The sequence below is a fragment of the Rhodamnia argentea genome, chromosome 11 (assembly GCF_020921035.1).
Source record: "Rhodamnia argentea isolate NSW1041297 chromosome 11, ASM2092103v1, whole genome shotgun sequence".
Taxonomy (NCBI): domain Eukaryota; kingdom Viridiplantae; phylum Streptophyta; class Magnoliopsida; order Myrtales; family Myrtaceae; genus Rhodamnia; species Rhodamnia argentea.
This window is the reverse complement of record NC_063160.1, coordinates 6203705-6223313: the sequence shown is the minus strand read 5'-3', so window position 1 is coordinate 6223313 and position 19609 is coordinate 6203705. Positions and strand designations below refer to the sequence as shown.

Here is a 19609-nt window from a genome sequence, read left to right as displayed (position 1 = left end):
GGTGTTTCATGTTTGACCCCAAAAAAACTAAAAATTCTAAAGGTGAGTAGGAGTCACCTCGAGCGAATTAGGATGCGGTTAGTTCGGTTCTCAAATGGGCTTTGGCAAATACAAAAGTTGGAAACCTAAACCTTCGAGCGACCCTCGACATGGGTCTGCTCGACCTTGGGTTGCTCTCGTTGGGGTGGTGCGACCTCCATGAGAGGTTGCGACCTCAAGCGGCTCTCGCAGAGGTCGTGCGACCCCGACGAGGGCAGTCAGGGTCACAACCTCAGGCAGCCCTTGTCGGGGTCAGCCGAACAGTACCAATAAGGAAAAAATCGAGAAATGAAGGAAAAAATTTAGTAAGGATAGTTTTTGAAAGAAAAAAAAAAGATCATATGCTGAAAGCCAAAGCTTGTGAAGACCAATTTTGGGATTTCAGCTTTGCCCAGGACAATATTTGGCCAAATGCTAACTCAAAAGTTAAACCAAACGCAGTCTTAATCCCGCTCTAAAAGATGGGTCGGTCTTGACTTGGTGCATTTGAGATCAACTTAAGATACCATATACGATAGGCAAAAAAAAGTTACCATGTCGGGTGAATTGGTGGACTGGGCCTAGGCAAGGGCTTCGAAGCCTGGCTTTCTCACAGATTTACAATCTGTCTAGATTGTGTTTTACTTTTTAACTTTTCACAGTTCTTACTGTGCACGCACTTCGCATATTGTCAATGTAAAAATATTTGAAACCTTTCGGAGTGAGCTTATACTGACATGTAGATTGATATATACTTTCTTTCTCATTGCTTTTTCTACAATTTCGATGGTATTTGAATACCGCAACACTTTAGAAGTCCACACAAATAAACCCTTTGCTAAAAACTATATATATAAGGTATCTCAGTTCATGAGTACTTAGCTACAATGGCTCTTGATAGATCCATCTTTTTGTACATTGCGAAGCGCTCCTCGGGCAGGTACTCCGGAGCCGTGTGACCTCCGCCCTGCAAATGCCATTTCTTCAGATTCCAACCCACCTGCTTTCTACTCCGGGGAATGAACCGTTTCGGGTTTCCGGATGCTCGCCTTCACCGTCGCGAAAGTAAAGCCGTTTGAGTATTCCCTCGTGAATCTGCTCGAGCGGTATGAACAACACCGTTCAAGAAGAACAAAAAAGGAAAATGCCAGTCGAAGGTTCAGAACCATCTGAGAACATGTGCTTATTCAGAATGTACCCGGCAACTTGATCGCCGACCATCCATTGCCGCCAATCTTCCGCGATGGATAGATTGAGGGACTTGATCCAGGACTGTGTACCCAAGTACGGGATTGCCATGCCATGATCTCCACTGTAGAATACATGTACTCACTCCATTAGAACGCGTGAGAAATGAGTCGGGATCTTTGCTCGGTTGTTTCGAGTGTCGGCCATCTTCTTGATTGAACACATTTAGCCAACATGCTTGAACCTTTTCAGTTCCTTATTCCTACCTATTTATTGCTCGTTTTGTTGTCTGATCTGATGAAACATCACTTTGAAAGAAGATGGTACAGCCGAAAAGGAAAAAGGAAAGAGCCAGGGACAAAGAAACCTGTATATTAGGGCACGGCATCCTCTGCTATTCAAATATAGGTGATGGCTCACATTGCTGCGGACATTATAGGCATAAGCTAAGCTTCTGTTGCATCTCACCCAAGACCTTAATGTACCCTGACCATCGTCGCAAGATGCAGTTACCGGGAAGGCCATCGTTTGACATCCTCTTTCTAACGTAAAGAGCGTCTCGTACCCGTCTAATGTGAAGAGCCTCTTGAACGGCAGGATCGTTTGCCCAAACGTCGCATAACAGGTCAAAATATTCCTGTTCTAGGGATGAATATCATTGCCATAATAAGTATGCTTCACATTCTAGAGCAGGCTTAAGCCTTAAGTAATTACCCGACAATGGAATGCGGGAATTTCTGGTGGCGCTCGCCAAGTATTGTCATATATCTCTGCCATATATCTCCGGCTTTCAAGAAGTTCATGTGATGGCTTGTGGATATCGCACTTTGGCTCAAGAATGTGTCCCTTATTTACTCCACTAGTGCACTGCAAGATCCAAGAAAGTTGAAGACAACCTTCATTCAGTAACGGAAGCACAACCCAGGAACATTAAGCTCACGGCTAAAGGGAAGATAAGCAAGTGCTTATTTCTGAGATAGCTTGAAGATCCTCTGCACACTCGAGATGAGTTTGATTGAATCGGACATATTCTCCATGGCATTTCCTTTTAGCTGACTGATATGCAAATATTACAATCACGGAGATGAATTGTCACAAGTTCTGGGAACAACAAAATGGAGCAAATACAGTGGAAGAGAATCACCTCGTAAAGCTCTTTCGGTATTAGCGCTTTATGGTAAGCAAAGGGAATTCTTGAACCTTCGTCGAATACCGAGTCTGTTGCAGGATTTCCTAGCAAATACCCCTGAAACAGAGTAAGGGCCTTCGCAAAATTAATCCAAGACCCGGTAGAGTCAGATACAATGGAATTTAACCAAGCGACTCAAACTTATAGTGCCAGGTACTTTTACTTTGAGATTTATCAGAGGTCTCTGCAAAATGCTGTTACTCGCTGCATTAGGTACCCAGAAGAAACTGGAAAGGAAGAGGACCGAGTTAAGGCAACAAACAGGGAGTATACCTTCTAATATTTCTCGAGCAATTAACAGAACGACCTTGCCTGAATAGGAGTCCCAGCGACATATACATCATTTTCAATGAAACTTGGATGACTGAGCAACCACTGTCACATGCCAGAAAATATTATGAAAATTGGTCACCTGCCAATATTTAACTAACAAATTCAATTTGGTCCATCCATCAATGAAACTTCATCTTATGTGATTGCATTGTTCTCAGTCCAAATCTCACATATTACCTCTCAACCATTTAATGACCAATGTCAGTATCTGAATGTGGTAAAGTATAGATGGTTTTTTCACCTTTTCCAGGAAAATACTACTCTGGTGAGCATGAACTTTGTCTCCTGTGTCGTAACCTTCCGCGCTCGCTGAATAAGAGAAACCCGTGCCAATAGGCGCGTCTAGGAAGATTATGCTGGAGCCCTGTTATTTCTTGGCGGGCACGAGTGCGATACGAAAGAGAAACTTCGAAAAAATGCCCAAAATGCAACGGTTATTCGACAAAAATTTTACGGGCCAAGATTCAGACTGACCTTGGTCCAAGAGTACGGATTCAGCATTAAGGATGGCAATCTGCCATCATACCTGGTCTTGTTAAATCGTAGAGGGCCTAAACCAGAACAAATCATAGATCAGATCGGCTGATGCAAGGCAATTTCGCACTCAGTTGAAAAGATTAGGAAAAAGTGGCAATATCTAGGATCGATCCACAAAACTAATTCAGGCCATCTGAGAAATGACCGTCATCCTGCGGCAAATGAAGCTTCCTTTGAAAAAAAAAAAATGGGTGACACAATGAAAGATCGAGCTAGGAGAGTCGGAATTACCACAAGTTATGCAATCATAGGTGGCATCTGACCATATTTAGGTACTAAATCTAGATGTTGAACGCACTTCTAAGTTCCTGTTCCTAAAAAATAGCTTGAAAGGATAATAAACTATCAATCACCTATCTCGTAAACGAGTCCAGAGAGAGCGGAGCAACCGGGGCCTCCGGTGAGCCAGAGCAGCAGGGGATCATCTTGTGGGTTGCCTTCTGATGAGATGAAGTAGTAGAACAGTTGCACATCATCTTTCTCATCCACTCCTATGTATCTGCAACAATAAAAAAGTGACACAAGTTTCATTTTAGTCGTGGAAAAAACTCAAGAGAAATGCTGCAAAGGCCCATGTCTAGGAGTAGTAGCAATATCCGACATTACCCAACATTATTAACCAACTTTTCTTCCCAAAGGACTAACTGGAAATTTGAAATTAACCCGACTTGCCAGGTCTTGACCCATTCTTAAACTTCATCCTCTTGATCTACGTTGACACAAAATACAATGATAAATAGGAATCCTTTCTTCGTACCTGAAAGGCACGACAGCAAAGATCTGATCACCTATGTAAGTCACCTTGATCCTTAGCAATTTACACGCAATGAGATTTAACACCGATGTCTGGAATTCGCCGCAACCCAAATCAACTATGGCCAACCTTGGGAGTTACGACAAATACAAACTAACCACCCAGCTCATGTCATGTCACATGAGTCGTAGCATCTACTTGATCATCTAATGGTGAGTTGTGAGTTCATAACCTTAGCATTGCTCACCCCGTTTCTAGTTTGAATGGAAGAGGCCCGAACCCGGGCAGAGACTCGGCGACCGGCGCGGAGACTTCAGAAGAAAGTAGGAGCCGGTCAAGAAAGATCATGGAAACACAGCCACTTGAAGAATTCACTCTGAAGCATGGTTATCATTTGTATTGTGCTTCTGTTCTTCTCCACCGGGTGGAGAGCTTGCAAATAAGAAGGGGCGAAGAAAGGACAGATCTTGCATGGTCCGAAGCGGTGCTTGGCCATGTCCCCCATGTGTAAGCCTAGGCCCCGCATGGCATACAACTGCAGGTCTGCCCAAAGGACCTGGGTTTCACTGTCCTTTTGTTGGAGTCCAACACCTAATATGAATATGAGAATATTTTTGGCCGCATGATGAAGTCACGTGTGAGAGCAAGATGTTTGGTCAACGACAACTTGTTCTGCAAGTGGATGGAAGACCAAGTCAAATTTGCTTCTTTCATAGGTGGTGGGAGTCTCTAGGCGTGGGACATCTCATCTGCAATGCAATGGATGGACTTGGCTTGAAGAAGAATGCGGCAGATTGCATTCACAGTTGTTGGCGGTGGAGTCCTTAAGGCGGTGCAACTTCAGCCTATATATAAGGATTTGAGGCGAGCACAAACGTGTGTGGGGGAACTTAGAAATAGAGGGAGAATAGGGAGAAGTCACCAAGTGCAAAGGTGGTCTTCAAGAAGTGAGGCATCGCAGCCCATATACTCACGGAGAGCTAGAGAGTTTTTTCTGTGAACAAGCTTATAGAGCAAAGCTTGTATTTTTTATTTGTGTATTGCCTTTGCATAAGGCATTTTGAGTATTATGCGCTCTCATTTATATTTGTGTGTTCCCCCCACCAAACCTCCAAAGCTTTGTCTAATTTTTTATTTCAACGCTTCTGCATTACCTACACGTAATATACCTAGCAAGGTTGCGCACTCTATAATTGGTATCGAGCCAGCGGAGCAAGGAACATGTCAAAGCCTGGGCGATCGGGAACCGGGGTACCGAAACTAGCAACCGGAGATCGAGAACCTAGAGCAGAGATCGAGGATCGTGAACTCGAAGCTAGAAATGCCATCCACCGGTGCCGTTCAATTACAACTTCCACGGTTGAATGGGAGGAATTTCAATAACTGGTCCGTCCGGATGAAGGTTCCGTTCAAATCGCAGGATTTGTGGAACTTGATAGAGAGTGGCTACATCGAAGTAGCCGATGCCGAAGAATTCAACGCTTTGAAAAAGGAGGAGAAGGATTCGTTGGTCGTGTCCCGAAAGAAAGATCGAAAAGCATTATATGGATCTTTCAAGCTGTGGAAGAGATGATATTTGAAAATATATCGTGTATAGAAACCGCCAAAGCAGCATGGGATATTCTAGAAAAATCCTACAAGGGAGATGATCATGTGAAGCGAGTTCGACTTCAAATATTTCGAGGTGATTTTGAGTCTTTACGCATGAATGACTCTGAATCTATCTTGTTGTATTTTGATCGTGTGCAAACTATCGTTAACCAATTGAGAGTTAATGGTGAATTCCTCCAAGATGAACAAGTTGTAGAAAAAATCTTGAGATCTTTGACTGAAAGATTTGACTATGTTGTTGCGGCGATCGAAGAAGGCCAGGACATATCAACTATGATGATTGAGCGGTTGATCGGTTCATTATGCTTGCATGAGCAAAGAATGAATTAGAAGTCCATCGATGCGTATCCTGAGCAAGCTTTACAAAGCCGGGTCGCTCATTCAACTCGAGGAGGGCATCATTGCGTCCAAGGTTGTGGAGGTGGACGAGGTAGAGGTGGAAATTCAAATTCCACTAGAAGATATAAAACACGTGATAAATCAAAGGTCTGATGTTTTAGGTGTAACGAATTCGGATATTATAAATCCAAATGTCGACCAAACATGGGGCATGAGCAGCCAAAACACATACATGCTGTTGATGTTGATGAAGACGTGGTACTCGCATGTACCATGGATTATGGTAGTTCCCTCTTTAGTAATAAAAGAGGTTCCAAGAGCTATAGAAGAAATGATGCCGGTACTAATAATGGCAAACAGTGGAAAGAACATGAAAACTGGTAGAGACGATCAACAGTGAGAAGCACTTAGCCAGGGGGAGTTCATTAAGATTGTGATAAGGACAACAGAAAGCGTAGCGGGCGATGCTACATATGTAGCAAAGTAAGTCACTTTGCTAGAGTTTGTTGGTTCAAACAAGTAAAAGAAAATGATGCATCTTTTACCAAGAAGGAGAGCGATGGCAAAGGAGAATGGAGTCTTCAAGCGACTGTTGCAACAGAGGATCAAGAAGAGCTCGCAGCCACCAGGATCATCGAGGCAGATGATGTGATAGCCATTGAGATGTCTCCAAAGAAGAGCAAGTCAAGGGAAAACTCGAAGAAGCAAATAGCAACTTCAACAAGCAGTTGTGAGAAGGAACTGCTGGAAATGTTGAAAGCAAGGGATAAAATGCTGAGGCAAAAGGACAACGAGCTCAAGCTAAAAGAAAGAGAGCACCAGAAGCTCCGGTATGAGCTCAAGAAGTTGCAGAAGCTCAAGAAATGTTGCCCAGAGAAAGAGATCGTAAGAGGCAAGGATCAATGGAAGTGTGTGGAAAAGAAGTCCTATGAGAAAAAGGATCGAGATGCCTCTACCGAAGTGCTTGAGATGGAGTTGAATCAATTGAAGCATGAAATGAAAATCGTGAATGAGAAGTTTGACCACATGAGTCACAATCTAAAAACTCTTGCGACTACGTAGATTGCAAAGAAAGAAAAAGTGATCGACGCGCAAGTTCGAAAGGCGTTGACGAAGTCCGAGCTTTGCAAAGTTCAATCAGAAATCGTAGTCTTAGAAGCAATTGAAGAAGATGAATATCAGATGTTATAAGGTGAACAGTATTAGGTGTTGAGGGGGAGTGTCAGAGTCAACACCTAATATGAGTATGAGAATATTTTTGGCCGCCTGATGAAGTCACATGCGAGAGCAAGATGTTTGGTCAACGACAACTTGTTCTGCAAGTGGACGGAAGACCAAGTCAAATTTTCTTCTTTCATAGGCGGTGGGAGTCTCTAGGCGTGGGGCATCTCATCTGCAATGCGATGGATGGACTTGGCTTGAAGAAGAATGCGGCAGATTGCATTCACGGTTGTTGGCGGTGGAGTCATAAGGCGGTGCAACTTCAGCCTATATATAAGGATTTGAGGCGAGCATAAACGTGTGTGGGAGAACTTAGAAATAGAGGGAGAATAGGGAGAAGTCACCAAGTGCAAAGGTGGTCTTCAAGGAGTGAGGCATCGCAGTCCATATACTCACGGAGAGCTAGAGAGTTTTTCCCGTGAACAAGCTTATAGAGCAAAGTTTGTATTTTTTATTTGTGTATTGCCTTTGCATAAGGCATTTTGAATATTATACGCTCTCATTTATATTTGCGTGTTCCCCCCACCAAACCTCCAAAGCTTTGTTTAATTTTTTATTTCAACGCTTTCGCATTACCTACATGTGGTATACCTAGCAAGGTTGCGCCCTCTATACCTTTGTCTCGTGCACGAGAAGTAATTATGAAAGCACACATGTCTTGGTTGTAAGATGAGGTCCTTGCTGGTAAATTTTAAGAAGCACTAGTAAATCTCTTGTGGAGTTAGCAAGTACAATTGGACTGGCAACTTGCTCGTTCGTTCAAGGTACTTACAAAATCATTAATTAACAAAAAAATTCGTACAATGAGATACTGATTTTACCATTCTAAAATCTAGTATCAAATAGTAGATTACCATACAGTTTTGGATTTGACAAGTGGAAATAATGATTAACAACCCTCAAATCTAGAATCTAGTAGTAGATTACTAAGGCTCTATTTATTTCGTACAAAATAACTTTTAGGAAAATATTTTTCGAATTTTCTGATATTAGGTTTGCAGAAAATAAGCTAGTAAATAAAACATTTTCCACCTAAGGAAAAAAATCCCTCAAAAGTGGGGAAAATGTTTTTTCACTTTTTGAGAAGAGGAAGACATTTTCCTCATCTTCCCTTCATTCTCTCTTTCACATTTTTTTAAATTATTTTTTACTTTCTTTTCATTTTTTATTTATTTTTAAGAATTCATAATTTTTAATTTTTGACTTTTCAATTTTTCTCCTTTTTTTTTAAAAACTTTTTCCTCTTTTTCTATTCCCTTCTTCTTCAGCTGGCCACAGGAGAGCGAGGTGAGGCATTGGCCGCCTTGAGGGAGGCCAAGCTTCGCTGGCGAGCTCGAGTTCACTTGCGACCGGTCGCCATTGCTGGTGACTATTAAAAGGTGGGGAAAAAGCGAAAGAAATTAAAAGGAATGAAATATTTCGTGCTTATAAGTTAGAAAAAATTACCCATGAGAAATGTGAATAATCATCAACAACCACTAGATAATATTTTCTTCCTCCTAGACTTGTAATTTAAGTACGACCAAATAAATCGATATGCAATAGTTGGAGAGATCTATTAGTAGCAATATCATTGATGAACTTGAAAGATGATATGACCTATTTTCCTAAAGAGCATGCATTGCAAGAATTGCATTTACCATTGTTGATCTTTGGTGGACTACGTACTAGATCTTTTGATGCAATCTTGGAGATGTGCTTCATGTTGATATGGCTGAGCTTCATATGATATAAGTCACACTCTTCTTTGATAGATATCAGGCATTGCATTTCATCAAGTTCAATATTCAATAGATAAATGTTACCTTGTCGTTTACCCGTAAAAGATTGAGTCAGATCCTGGTTGGTGCCAATGCTCCTGTTTTCTTCTAAGTTGATCTTGTACCCTTTGTCGCACAGTTGACTTATGCTGGGTAGGTTGTATCAGTCCTTGAACCAATGAAACATTTTCAATGACCAGATTTCCCAACATGATGTTTCCTATACCGATGATCTTTTCTTTTCCTTTTCTTCCGAAGGCAACATTTCCACCATCCACCTATTTGAGATTTATGAAGATGTTTCTTTCACTTATCATGTGGCGTGAACATCCACTGTCTAAGTACCACTTATTCTTCTTCAGTATCACTTGCAATCAATAATATTTTCACATTTTTTTTTGTGCTTGCACAAACTTGGGCTCTTTTGTGTTAGTTTTAGGTCTTGTATCATATCTCCAGTAGATCTTTTTGGGATTCATTTGCTTGACTAGACATATTTGTTTGTTATGACCAGGTTCATTGTAAACTAAACAATTAAATTGCTTACCAATAGATCTAGTGAATTGTTGTGCAAAGTGATCTTTGTAAGACTGAAAAGAAGGTATTTATTTCAATCTCGTTTTAACATTTGGAAAAAGACTTTTCTCTTCATGTTTCCTTTCATGTCTAAGTCCAGTAGTCGTAATGAATAACTTGAATAGATAGAATGTGCTGTAGAGTTTTTGAACTAAAAGAGAAATTTGTGCTGATTTGCCATCCACGTTCATTCTATGTAATGATTAGATCTTTCTACAATTTCTCAAACTCATCTTTTTGAGAAAGATTTTGTTCAGTGAGTTTTGAAACTTCATTTTTCAGTTTGGAAATTCTTTTTGAGGCCTTTTCGTGTTCCAAAAACATCTCTTTCAAAAAATCTTGCATTTCTTCATATGAAAGTTCAGAATCATTTACCTCATCTTCTCCTCTTTCAGATTCTGCCATATGACAAAGATTTGCTTCATCGTCGCTTGACTTGCATTTGGTGTCACTCCATGTTTCCGCTTTGAGTGCTCTTTTCTTCTTTTTGAATCTTCCTCCTCTTTTCTTTAGGAGTGGGCAATTGGGCTTGATGTACCCTGATTTTCTGCACTCAAAACACAAAATATCTTTACCTTTATTTTCTTCCTTTCCTTTGAAAGATCTCTTTTCTTCGAAGAATCTTGGATTCTTTCTTCCTCTGAAGTTTCTACCTTTCTTCATAAGAGTCTTGAACCTTCTAGTAAACAGTGTCAATTCATTGTCGTTATCCTCTTCACTAGATATCTCACCTCCTGCATTTTCATGGTTAGCATTAAAAGCAATTACTTTCTTACCTTTGGACAACGGATGTTCACGCCACATGCAATCCCATATTTGTTTAGTTGAACCACAAGAAGATATACGATTAAATTCAAATGGAGATAAAGCACAATAGAGAAGATGTCTCGCTTTAGAGTTGAGAACAACTCTTTTTCGAATCGGTTCAAGGCGAGCAGCGGCAACAGCAGTTGGATCGGCGGCTGGTTCTTCAGCAGTAACAGCAACAAGAGCAGCAGCAATTGGAACTTCTACATCACTTTGAATCACATCCCACATATCTTGATCTCGGGCATCAACGTAAGCGAACATTTTGTTCTTTCGGTAATTGTAGTTGCTCCCATCAAAGTATGAAGGCTTGTGAGGTGCTGCGGATTCATTACTCAGAAAATCACCAAAGTCAGCCATGATAAGTATCTTTATGCTCTGATTCAAATAACAAACAACAAAACTCTTATTCCAATTGTTGGGGTTGATATGCAACCTAGAGGGGGGTGAATATGTTGTTTTGAAACTTTTTCAAATTATGCGAAAAATAGTGAGTGATATGAAAAAGATTGGGCGAGCAAATATTTGATAAAATAATATCCGAGGATGTGCACAAAAGAAAGAGCTAGTAAAAGATTAGCACACTAAATATGTAGTGGTTCAGCTTATCTACCAATCCTATGTCCACTCCACACAACTAATAGGCATAAGATTGGTTGGAATGTATTAGTAAACTGCCTCACAAGTTACAAACAGAACGTGAGTTGATCTTTCATGCGATAGATCACACTATTTTGATGCAGCCTCACAAGCCAGAAATGTACACTTGATTTTGCACAAATATAAGGTAACAATAGATCACAAGGTCTTTCATCGATTAAGTTTTTCAACTAGAACAATTTATAGGGTAACTTCGGATATTCAATTCGGTTCAATAGACTTCCTCCTTTTATAAGCACCGGTATTCTAGCCGTTTAAGCATCCTTGAAGAAGTAAAAGAGCCGTTAGAGAATGATAGGACATCTTGTCCTTACTCTGGAGCAGTTTTTTCCAAGTCAAACTAGTCTTGCCTAAAATAGGTGCTAAGCTACCGTTCTGCACTGAAAGCTTTCTCTTGGATTCTAGCATTGCAGTGATCTGTTCTTAAGAAGATAGAAATCCTCCTATTGGCCTTTCCCACCAAGCGTTGGTCACTTCAGGTGATCTTTCTCAAACATCGGTTTGTATGGACTTTATACACCTTATCCGACCCGATCTTTCAAGCTTCCATATCAAACAATCGGTGACCGGATCTTTTGTGGTCCTCGGTAGATGTTTTCATGAAAGTGCTTCAAACTTCACGCTATTTTTACTCGATGGTGATAATGTGATCCTTAGCCATGGATATCAAACATCTGCACACTAAAGGTAAATAAAATACCAAAGGATAGTTGGGAAATCATCAAAATGTTTTATGACATGTTTCTAAAAAAAAAGGTCTGATTTTTAATATTCTTGAAATCAAAACCCAAAAGATAGTGATTTGAGAACGCTACGATTATGGTGATTTGAAAACTGTGAGAGAATAGGAGGTGTGTCGGAATATTACGGGATAACACCTTGGCTAAAGAGCACAGAGTACGAAGCATCAGAGCACGGACGATACGTAAGGCATGGCGGTGAAGAAATTGCACGAAGTTCAAGTATAAAAGAATTAAAAGGAAAAGGGGGCATATGTTGGCACCCAAAATAACCTAACTATCAATACACATGCTGTATATGTGAAAGGAAGATAGTGTCAAGGCATAAAGAGGTCATGTGCAAAGCACGTGATAGTTCCTATAGGTATCAATCAACGAGGAAACTTTGGACAAATTATCGACACCACTACAAGTTAATGCCACGTGTCTAAATTAGAAATGTATGTTAAAGATGGACAAAGCAACTATGAATATTGGTGCTAATGAAGAGTTATCCCACAAAGGATCCAAATGTTTTCCAAAGGCACGCCAGAAAAGACAAATGTTTGCCTTTGAATACTCGATAGGAGAATAGTTATCGACACCAAGATGGACATCCTACTTGGTTGTTATGAGACGTTAGTGATGAAATCAGATGAAATAGTAAGAGAAATGTAGACAAGATTTACTGAGATAGTGAATGGTATGGCCAGTCAAGGAAAATCTTCGCAGATGCTGAAAAAGTAAACAAACTACTTAGAGCACTTCTAGAAGGATGGATCATTGTAAAGACCTCAGTCCGAGAAACCATGAGAATTCAACCTATCACCATAGATGAACTCATAGGCACGCTAATGTCTTATGAAGCTGAAGGCGTAAACAAGAAAAACCTATTCGAAGGTAAGAAGGTAATTACTTTAAATGCTAACGATGAAAATATAGGAGGTGAGATATCTCGTGAAGAGGATGACAACAATGAAATGGCCCTGTTTACTAGAAGGTTCAAGACTCTTATAAAGAAAGGTAGAAACTTCAGAGGAAGAAAGGATCCAAGGTTCTTCGAAGAAAAGAGATCTTTCAAAGGAAAGGAAGAAAATAAAGGTAAAGATATTTTGTGTTTTGAGTGTAGAAAATCAAGGCACATCAAGCCCAATTGTCCACTCCTAAAGAAAAGAGGAGGAAGGTTCAAAAAGAAGAAAAGAGCACTCAAAGCCGAAACATGGAGTGGCACCGAATGCAAGTCAAGCCACGACGACGAAGCAAATCTTTGTCTTATGGCAGAATCTAAAAGAGAAGAAGAATGAGGTAAATGATTTTGAACTTTCATATTAAGAAATGCAAGATTTTTTTAAAGAGATATTTTTGGAACACGAAAAGGTGTCAACAAGAATTTCTAAACTGAAAAATGAAGTTTCAAAACTCACTGAACAAAATCTTTCTCAAAAAGATGAGTTTGAGAAACTGTAGAAAGATCTAGTCATTACTCAAAATGAACGTGGACGGCAAATTAGCACAAATTTCTCTTTTAGTTCAAAAACTCTACAACACATTCTATCTAATCAAGCTATTCATTACGACAACTAGACTTGGACATGAAAGGAAACATGAAGAGAAGAATCCTTTTCCAAATGTTAAAACGAGATTGAAATAAATACCTTCTTTTCAGTCTTACAAAGATCACTTTAAACAACCGTGACATCTGAATTTTGTTCGTAGTTTATAATATTTGAGATATTAAGCTAGCGAGAGTTAATAGGGAATAAAATTAGTTTAGTAAATGTCAGTGGGGATGATACGCTCCCGACACGTATCGAATAATTTTCAATTGTTAAAATTTTACTGAGTTTAGATGTCTCTAGCATTTTATGCTTTTTGTTAATAATTTTAGTGGACTCAAAATAATTTTCTGATTTATCGGTATTTCAAATGGATACCGATTTCCCTGTTTATTTACCGCAATGTAAATTATCTACTCAAAATGACCAATTATCTCAATCTTTTATCCTAAATTATGACATTTGTCACCTCCCTAGCTTAACAAATGGCTTAGTTTCCACCTAGTTAATTGCCACATGCCCTAAGGAAATCTTTTGATGATATCATGCATAACCTAAACTTTTTAACCCTAGTTATTTTTTATCTACTATTAACCCTTGTTAATTGTCATAATTGTTTTTAACTCAAGACAATTAATGTGACATGAATTTACTCTTCAATGTAAAATAATTGTGGAAGACAATAGATAAATATGCTTTTCTTCTCCTCATTTCCTACGTAACCTCCCCCTCTTCGAGCTCAAAATTTTTCTACTTCAAGGCTCTTTCAAGACTTCAAAACCCTCACTTTTGATCTATTATCTCATAAGGTATACTCAAGAACCTTATTTTTTTCAAGTTATCTTTGTTGTTTTCTTAAGAATAAGAGTTGTTAGTTTTAGCACTTATTTGATTTCAAGGTTATTAAGAGCTTGCTTTGTTGAGGATTAGCTCAAAGGTAAGTGAAAACCCTAAGAACTGAGCTAGAATGATCTACTTGGTACTCTCTTACTTGATTGATTGGTTGATTGGTTGTTTGTTTATTAGGCTAGATTTTATTCTACATGTGATTTAGTTTCAATAGTTGTAAGTTAATTTTTTGTGATTGTTAGACATGAATTTAAAAGCTTTTTACTTGACTTGGGTGTATTTGTGTGATTACTAAATGCTTTTGTTACATCTTGAATTGAAAAAGCTTGTAAATGGTGAAACTAGGCAAAATAAGGGTATTTTGGTCAATTTTGAAGAATTTCAGGGGTAAATTCGAAATCTACAGAAGTAAGAGTGGGCTGTTAACATGATAATGAAATGAGTTTTAGTGTTAATTAGTGGGTTATTAATTAATATTAACCAGAGGAAACAAAACCGGTTAAAAAAAATGAGTTTAGAAGCTCTAGGGGCAAATATGTAATTTTGCCCAGAGGGAGGACGAATCTGCAAATACTGAGAGTTTTGGGGACTGTTCATGGCTTAAGGAAACTTATCATGATAGGTGGTTAACTTAATTTTTAGAGACAATTGCTTAGTTCTTGTCATGTGACCAATTACACAAAATTGGAGGAAAACGTATTAATTAAGTAAAGGTAGGCTATTCTAGTAGTTTTGCAAAATATGTGATGCATCTAGAGTGTAAATAATATGTAGTAGGTCTTAGATAACAAAAGAATAGACTTTGGTAGTTAATTTATTTTATATGGCTTGATTTCATAAAAAAAATCGAACTCTAGGTATAGTAATACAAAACGGGAGGTTTTATTAGGAAAAATAATATAAATCTAAAAGTTTGGAATTTTAGATGATGATTATGCATATTTGTGGTAAAAGTAAGCTTAATCAATGAAAATTTAAAATATAAAATAATACGTACATGAATTATTTAAATTATAGATTAGTAGTACCCGGCGCTAAATATGTATCTAGATTTAAAGACTTTGAAAAAAATAAAAATAAAATAAAATATACATTAGCTTGGAGAAAAGAAAAGAAAGAATTATATAAATTGTACGTGACTAATTGATTGTCATTCTATATACGGGAAATGCAAAGAGATTAACGTCATAATTTTTTTTTGTAATTATAGTTACTGAAACATGTGTGGCGTTTCTCGTGTTTTGTTAATCATTGTTATGTTAACATATGATAAATACTTTTGCCACGACCTATTCGCCACCGAGCGAATTCCCTTGTATGAGTATATGTTTGAGACTGCGGAGTTAGCCAGATGTTCTACCGTATGTTACGGTTCTCTACAAGGTTGAGATGACATGAAATTTTATGATGGCATGGCTTGTATAGTCTCGGTATGGCATGGTTCGTGTATCCATGGTATGATGATAAGAAATGGCCATCTTTACGCGGATGTACAGTGGTGTATTCATCCTCACTAATGTAGAGGACACCCGTGATGAATAGGCAAGAGGCGTGCCAAATGGGAATGTATATTTCCGTTCCCCATGAGTTGGCGATAACCATGTCTCATGAATCGAGATGGTCCTGGCCGGTGACATATATGAATTCATTTGTGTGGATTGATGTGATATTTTGTAATGGTTTTTGATATATAAAATGTCATCCCCTTACACTTGAATGATTGATCCCGTGTAATAATGTTGATCTTTCAATGATATATCATGATACGAAATATTACTTATGCACTCACCACAAGTTGTTATTTTGTACTGTCCCGAGCTTATGATGTTGTGGTTGTGGGGTGGGGTGGTAAGATGATATTCTATTTTAGAATTAGAGATTTCATTTACTGGGCCTCGGCTCATTCCTTTATTTTTCAGACGTGTAGGATGGATGTTCCTTGACCACCACTGTTTGAAGCTGCTATGCATGTTGAGTATATTTATGATGACATGCATGTTCCCGGGTCAACGATAGTGTATGCAAGGTGTACCTCCATTGTATGTATAGATGTTGGACTAGCCGAATGGATTCTGCATTTATATGTTGCTTGGTATCAAAACATCGAGGGTGGATTAGTTGGACCAATTAGAGACTTTGATGGTCCTCCTGGTTTTGATGGCAATGATGAGTCGACGGGTGAAGTTATTGACCCATAGGAATAGTTTGGTATGTACATGCAGACTTTAGTATTAATGGGGTGTAGTAAACAAAGATAGGTGACCCGAACCCATATCCCAAGACAGTGTTCTTTTGTGTATGGTGTGATGTTACTAGCTTTTTCGTCGAGTCAAACTCCGACATAGTTTTGGGTGTGTTCGTTCGTTATTTTGGTAGGAATTGTGCTCATTAGGCCATTCCATTGAGTCAAACTCCAGTTTATCATACATTTGTGTAATTTCTTCCAAGCTCATGTGTATCGATTTCCTTTTAATTGTACCTACTTAGCCTTTTCGTTGAGTCAAACTTCTGTTGGGAGCACGTTTGGGTCATTTTATTAGAATCTTTACATAATTCGGGCATTGATTTTCTGACTATCTGGATCTCTCCTGTCCCGAATCGCAACAGGATCATTTATCACATTTAAAACCTGAAGAACGGATTTCGGTGAAAGATATTTTGTCGCGAAGAAATTCCGACAAAACATGTTTCATTGCAATTATTCGCTAAGGCCTTGGGTTCGGTCGTCTAGATATCTGGTCCACGCGCCGACATCGGGAGCCCATCCCTCGAGTTGGATTTCAGATTAAAGAAGTAATGTTTATACGAGGCATAGGTCGCTTCACACAACATATGTCCAGATTGTCGTTGGCCATAAAAATGTTTTTTTTTTTTCTCGTTATCGTATCTTCCTAAGCGATTCTATCAGGCAAAAAATGAGAAATATGTTGTTTCCTAACCGACAGAATTTGAAATGTAGTGAAGCCAAATCGAGTACTCTAGAGCTTTCCATTCATTGTCTAATTACATTCACAGAGTCGTGGTAGGGTCAGTAGTAGTGGAGTTCTCGTGAGTGGCGGTGGGTCTTCGAGAAGTCGAACTCGCAAGCCACAAACCCTTGTTTGCCATCCACGTCAATCGGATTTCGCTTGCTTTTTGCATGATTATCCGAGAGTGAAGAAGGCATGCGAGTCCAGATTGCTCAAACCAAAGCTTGCCAGCTTCAAACTTTGACCAAACCGGATTGACAAAGAGCGTTTTCTTATCCTACCAAGTGGCCCCCTATGGGGTAAAGCAAAATCCTTCTTCCACTGAGCTTTCTTGCGATTTTTCAAGGAACTGATTCCCACTACTCTTGATGTAACGAAAGAAGAACTCATCATGATGGTCAACTGATTTCGTGGTCAACTAATTTCACAAAGTCTTGCAAAGATAGACATGGGTATTCACGCAAGAGACGAATTATTTAATTTCCAGCATCTTGGAGTCGAAAATTTGTACAAAAAGAGTCTTTCTCTTGCTAGATGTTTATGCTTCTGAGAGAAACTGTCGGGCGTTCGTGATCAAACCAATCCCTTGAATTGGAGAAGGATGAACAATTTTTAACGTGAGAACGGTCCATATCTAATGACACCATTGAATGATCAAAACAAAGATCGATCAAGAGCCGAGACGGTCCATATCTATTGGCAACGAAAAGCAGAGAGGGAAGAAAGAGAAATTCATTAGCATCATGGATTTGAACTGGAATATAACCATGTCACTCTAGACTTTCTCAAATCATCGACAGAACATTGGCCTTGCAATATGGACAAGATCATCATGCGCCAAACAAAATAGAAAATTAAAAGAAAAGTGGAAAAACCTCCTCCAAACTTTGATATGAAATATAGAGAAAATGAAGCCGCCCCACTTTCGCCTTCTTCAGTGTCTCCCGGTTCTCAAACCAACCCAGAAGTTCTCTTCGCGGGCGCGTAGCTTCGGCTTCTCTTGTACACGTCGGCCTTCACCACCACGTCCTCCCCGAATTCACACGGCTTGTCTTCGTCGATCCTCCCTATTCCAGTGCTGAAACTCCTCGGCATCGCCATCCTCGCTTTATTCTTCGTTGCCGCCATCGGCGACTGCCCGGCAACATGCTGCGTCTCCGTGAGGTCCGACCCGACTCTGTTGCTCAGGCTCCTGAGGGAGGCGACCCTCACAAGCTCACGGAAGTCCTCGTCCGGCTTGGCCGAGCTGACGCTGAAGCTCCGGGGCAGGGTGTTGATCTGGCTGGTCGGGCAGCCCATGAAGCCGCCGTACGCGATGTGGCCCGAGCAATCGGTCAGGCTCCGCACGTAGAAGTCGCGGGCCTTGACAAGAATCCTCATGGGCGCCTTCAACAATTTGCTCAATTTGGTGGCTTCCTTCCTAGCATTTCTCTTGGTGTCAGGCATGGTGTCGATGAAGGATTGACGAGATGGATTCACTAACTGCAAAACACTGAAAGGGATGGGGTTCAGAATTTAGATTGAGAGAACGTGGATTTAAACGTTCTATATGATCAGAAAGTTTGGTGGATTCATAGGTGGACTGCGTCAAAGCTAAAGTAAAAGCAATGTGAAAGGGGCAACTTTTAGAAATAAAAAATAGACAGAAAACAAATCCCAACTTTGAGATCAATAAAATCACCATCACCATAGAGTATACAAAATCTTTCCCTAAACGCATTTTCATAGATTTCAGTCAACCACAATCTTTGTACAATCATATGATATTTCACGAAATATGTTTCGCATAATTGTAACTTAAGAGACGGATCGCGCCAATTGCGAGATTTTACACCGTCTAAATTTTTTGGAGTGAAAAATATTTCTTTTGCCTGCTTTATTCTAAATCAAGTTGACATTGACGGCGTACCCATTCCCGTATCAAAATCTTGTCCACCACAATAAGTAAGGCATTATTTTTCAACCCCGTCCATTCAACAATAGACACGCAACTATTATTACACTGGATAAACCCTAGAATCTGCTAATGTGGAAGGCCCACTAAGTACGAACCGGTCCATGCATGAGTCAACAGTACAATCTTAGGAATTCTAGCTATGCTTCTGTTTTGGTTTTCTTAATTTACACTGACAAAGTAGAAGTGAGTATTGTCGTACTACCATACTAGATAGAGTTAATTAGCTTGTTAGGCTGGTCCGAGATCTTAACTGTAGATGATCAAGCAAGATTAATACGTGAAATGACATCGTAGCGGCTCTATTAATTTTCCTAAATCATTGGTTCGAATTATGGTCAAACCTAATGCAACATTACGGACGTTTTATTGCACAAAACTGGTTTCTATCGCCAAAGCATCAAGCTGCAGGCGACACAGACGGCAGAATTGATGTCTAGTATTACGACAAACATAAGATCCAATTCTAGGATACCCCAAACCCGAAAAATCCGGTCGGATCGTCTTCAACTTTTTATTTTTTAATTTTCTCAATACCGAGTAGCTTTCACGGCGTGAATTTTAGTTAA

General features: G+C 39.6%; 2 protein-coding genes across 3 annotated transcripts; both read right to left on the bottom strand.

Moving 5' to 3' along the window:
• Nucleotides 1-15: 15 nt before the first annotated feature.
• LOC115742077 lies at nt 16-18612 on the bottom strand. Of its 2 annotated transcripts, XR_007196839.1 has the most exons (2): nt 17930-18612; nt 16-27 (listed from the first exon to the last, which is right to left on the bottom strand). XR_007196839.1 is itself a non-coding variant. In XM_030676173.2 (1 exon), the coding sequence occupies exon 1, from the start codon at nt 18530-18532 to the stop codon at nt 18038-18040; it is 495 nt and encodes a 164-aa protein (XP_030532033.1). In that variant the 5' UTR covers nt 18533-18612; the 3' UTR covers nt 17802-18037. The 2 variants fall into 2 exon arrangements, 1 of the variants encoding a protein (XP_030532033.1); XM_030676173.2 differs by lacking the exon at nt 16-27 and having other exon boundaries at nt 17802-18612.
• LOC115742102 (serine carboxypeptidase-like 7) lies at nt 901-4524 on the bottom strand. The gene is given in 17 exon segments (XM_048272474.1): nt 901-930; nt 932-985; nt 1068-1113; nt 1217-1330; nt 1574-1692; nt 1772-1843; nt 1921-2075; nt 2178-2262; nt 2351-2452; nt 2559-2579; nt 2640-2722; nt 2725-2770; nt 2970-3092; nt 3203-3279; nt 3619-3764; nt 4267-4330; nt 4395-4524. Coding segments are annotated over 17 exon segments (1467 nt in total).
• Nucleotides 18613-19609: the final 997 nt, after the last annotated feature.

Excerpts from the sequence above, each read along its gene's own strand:
- LOC115742077 (XM_030676173.2), bottom strand. The coding sequence starts at position 18,532 with ATGCCTGACACCAAGAGAAATGCTAGGAAGGAAGCCACCAAATTGAGC.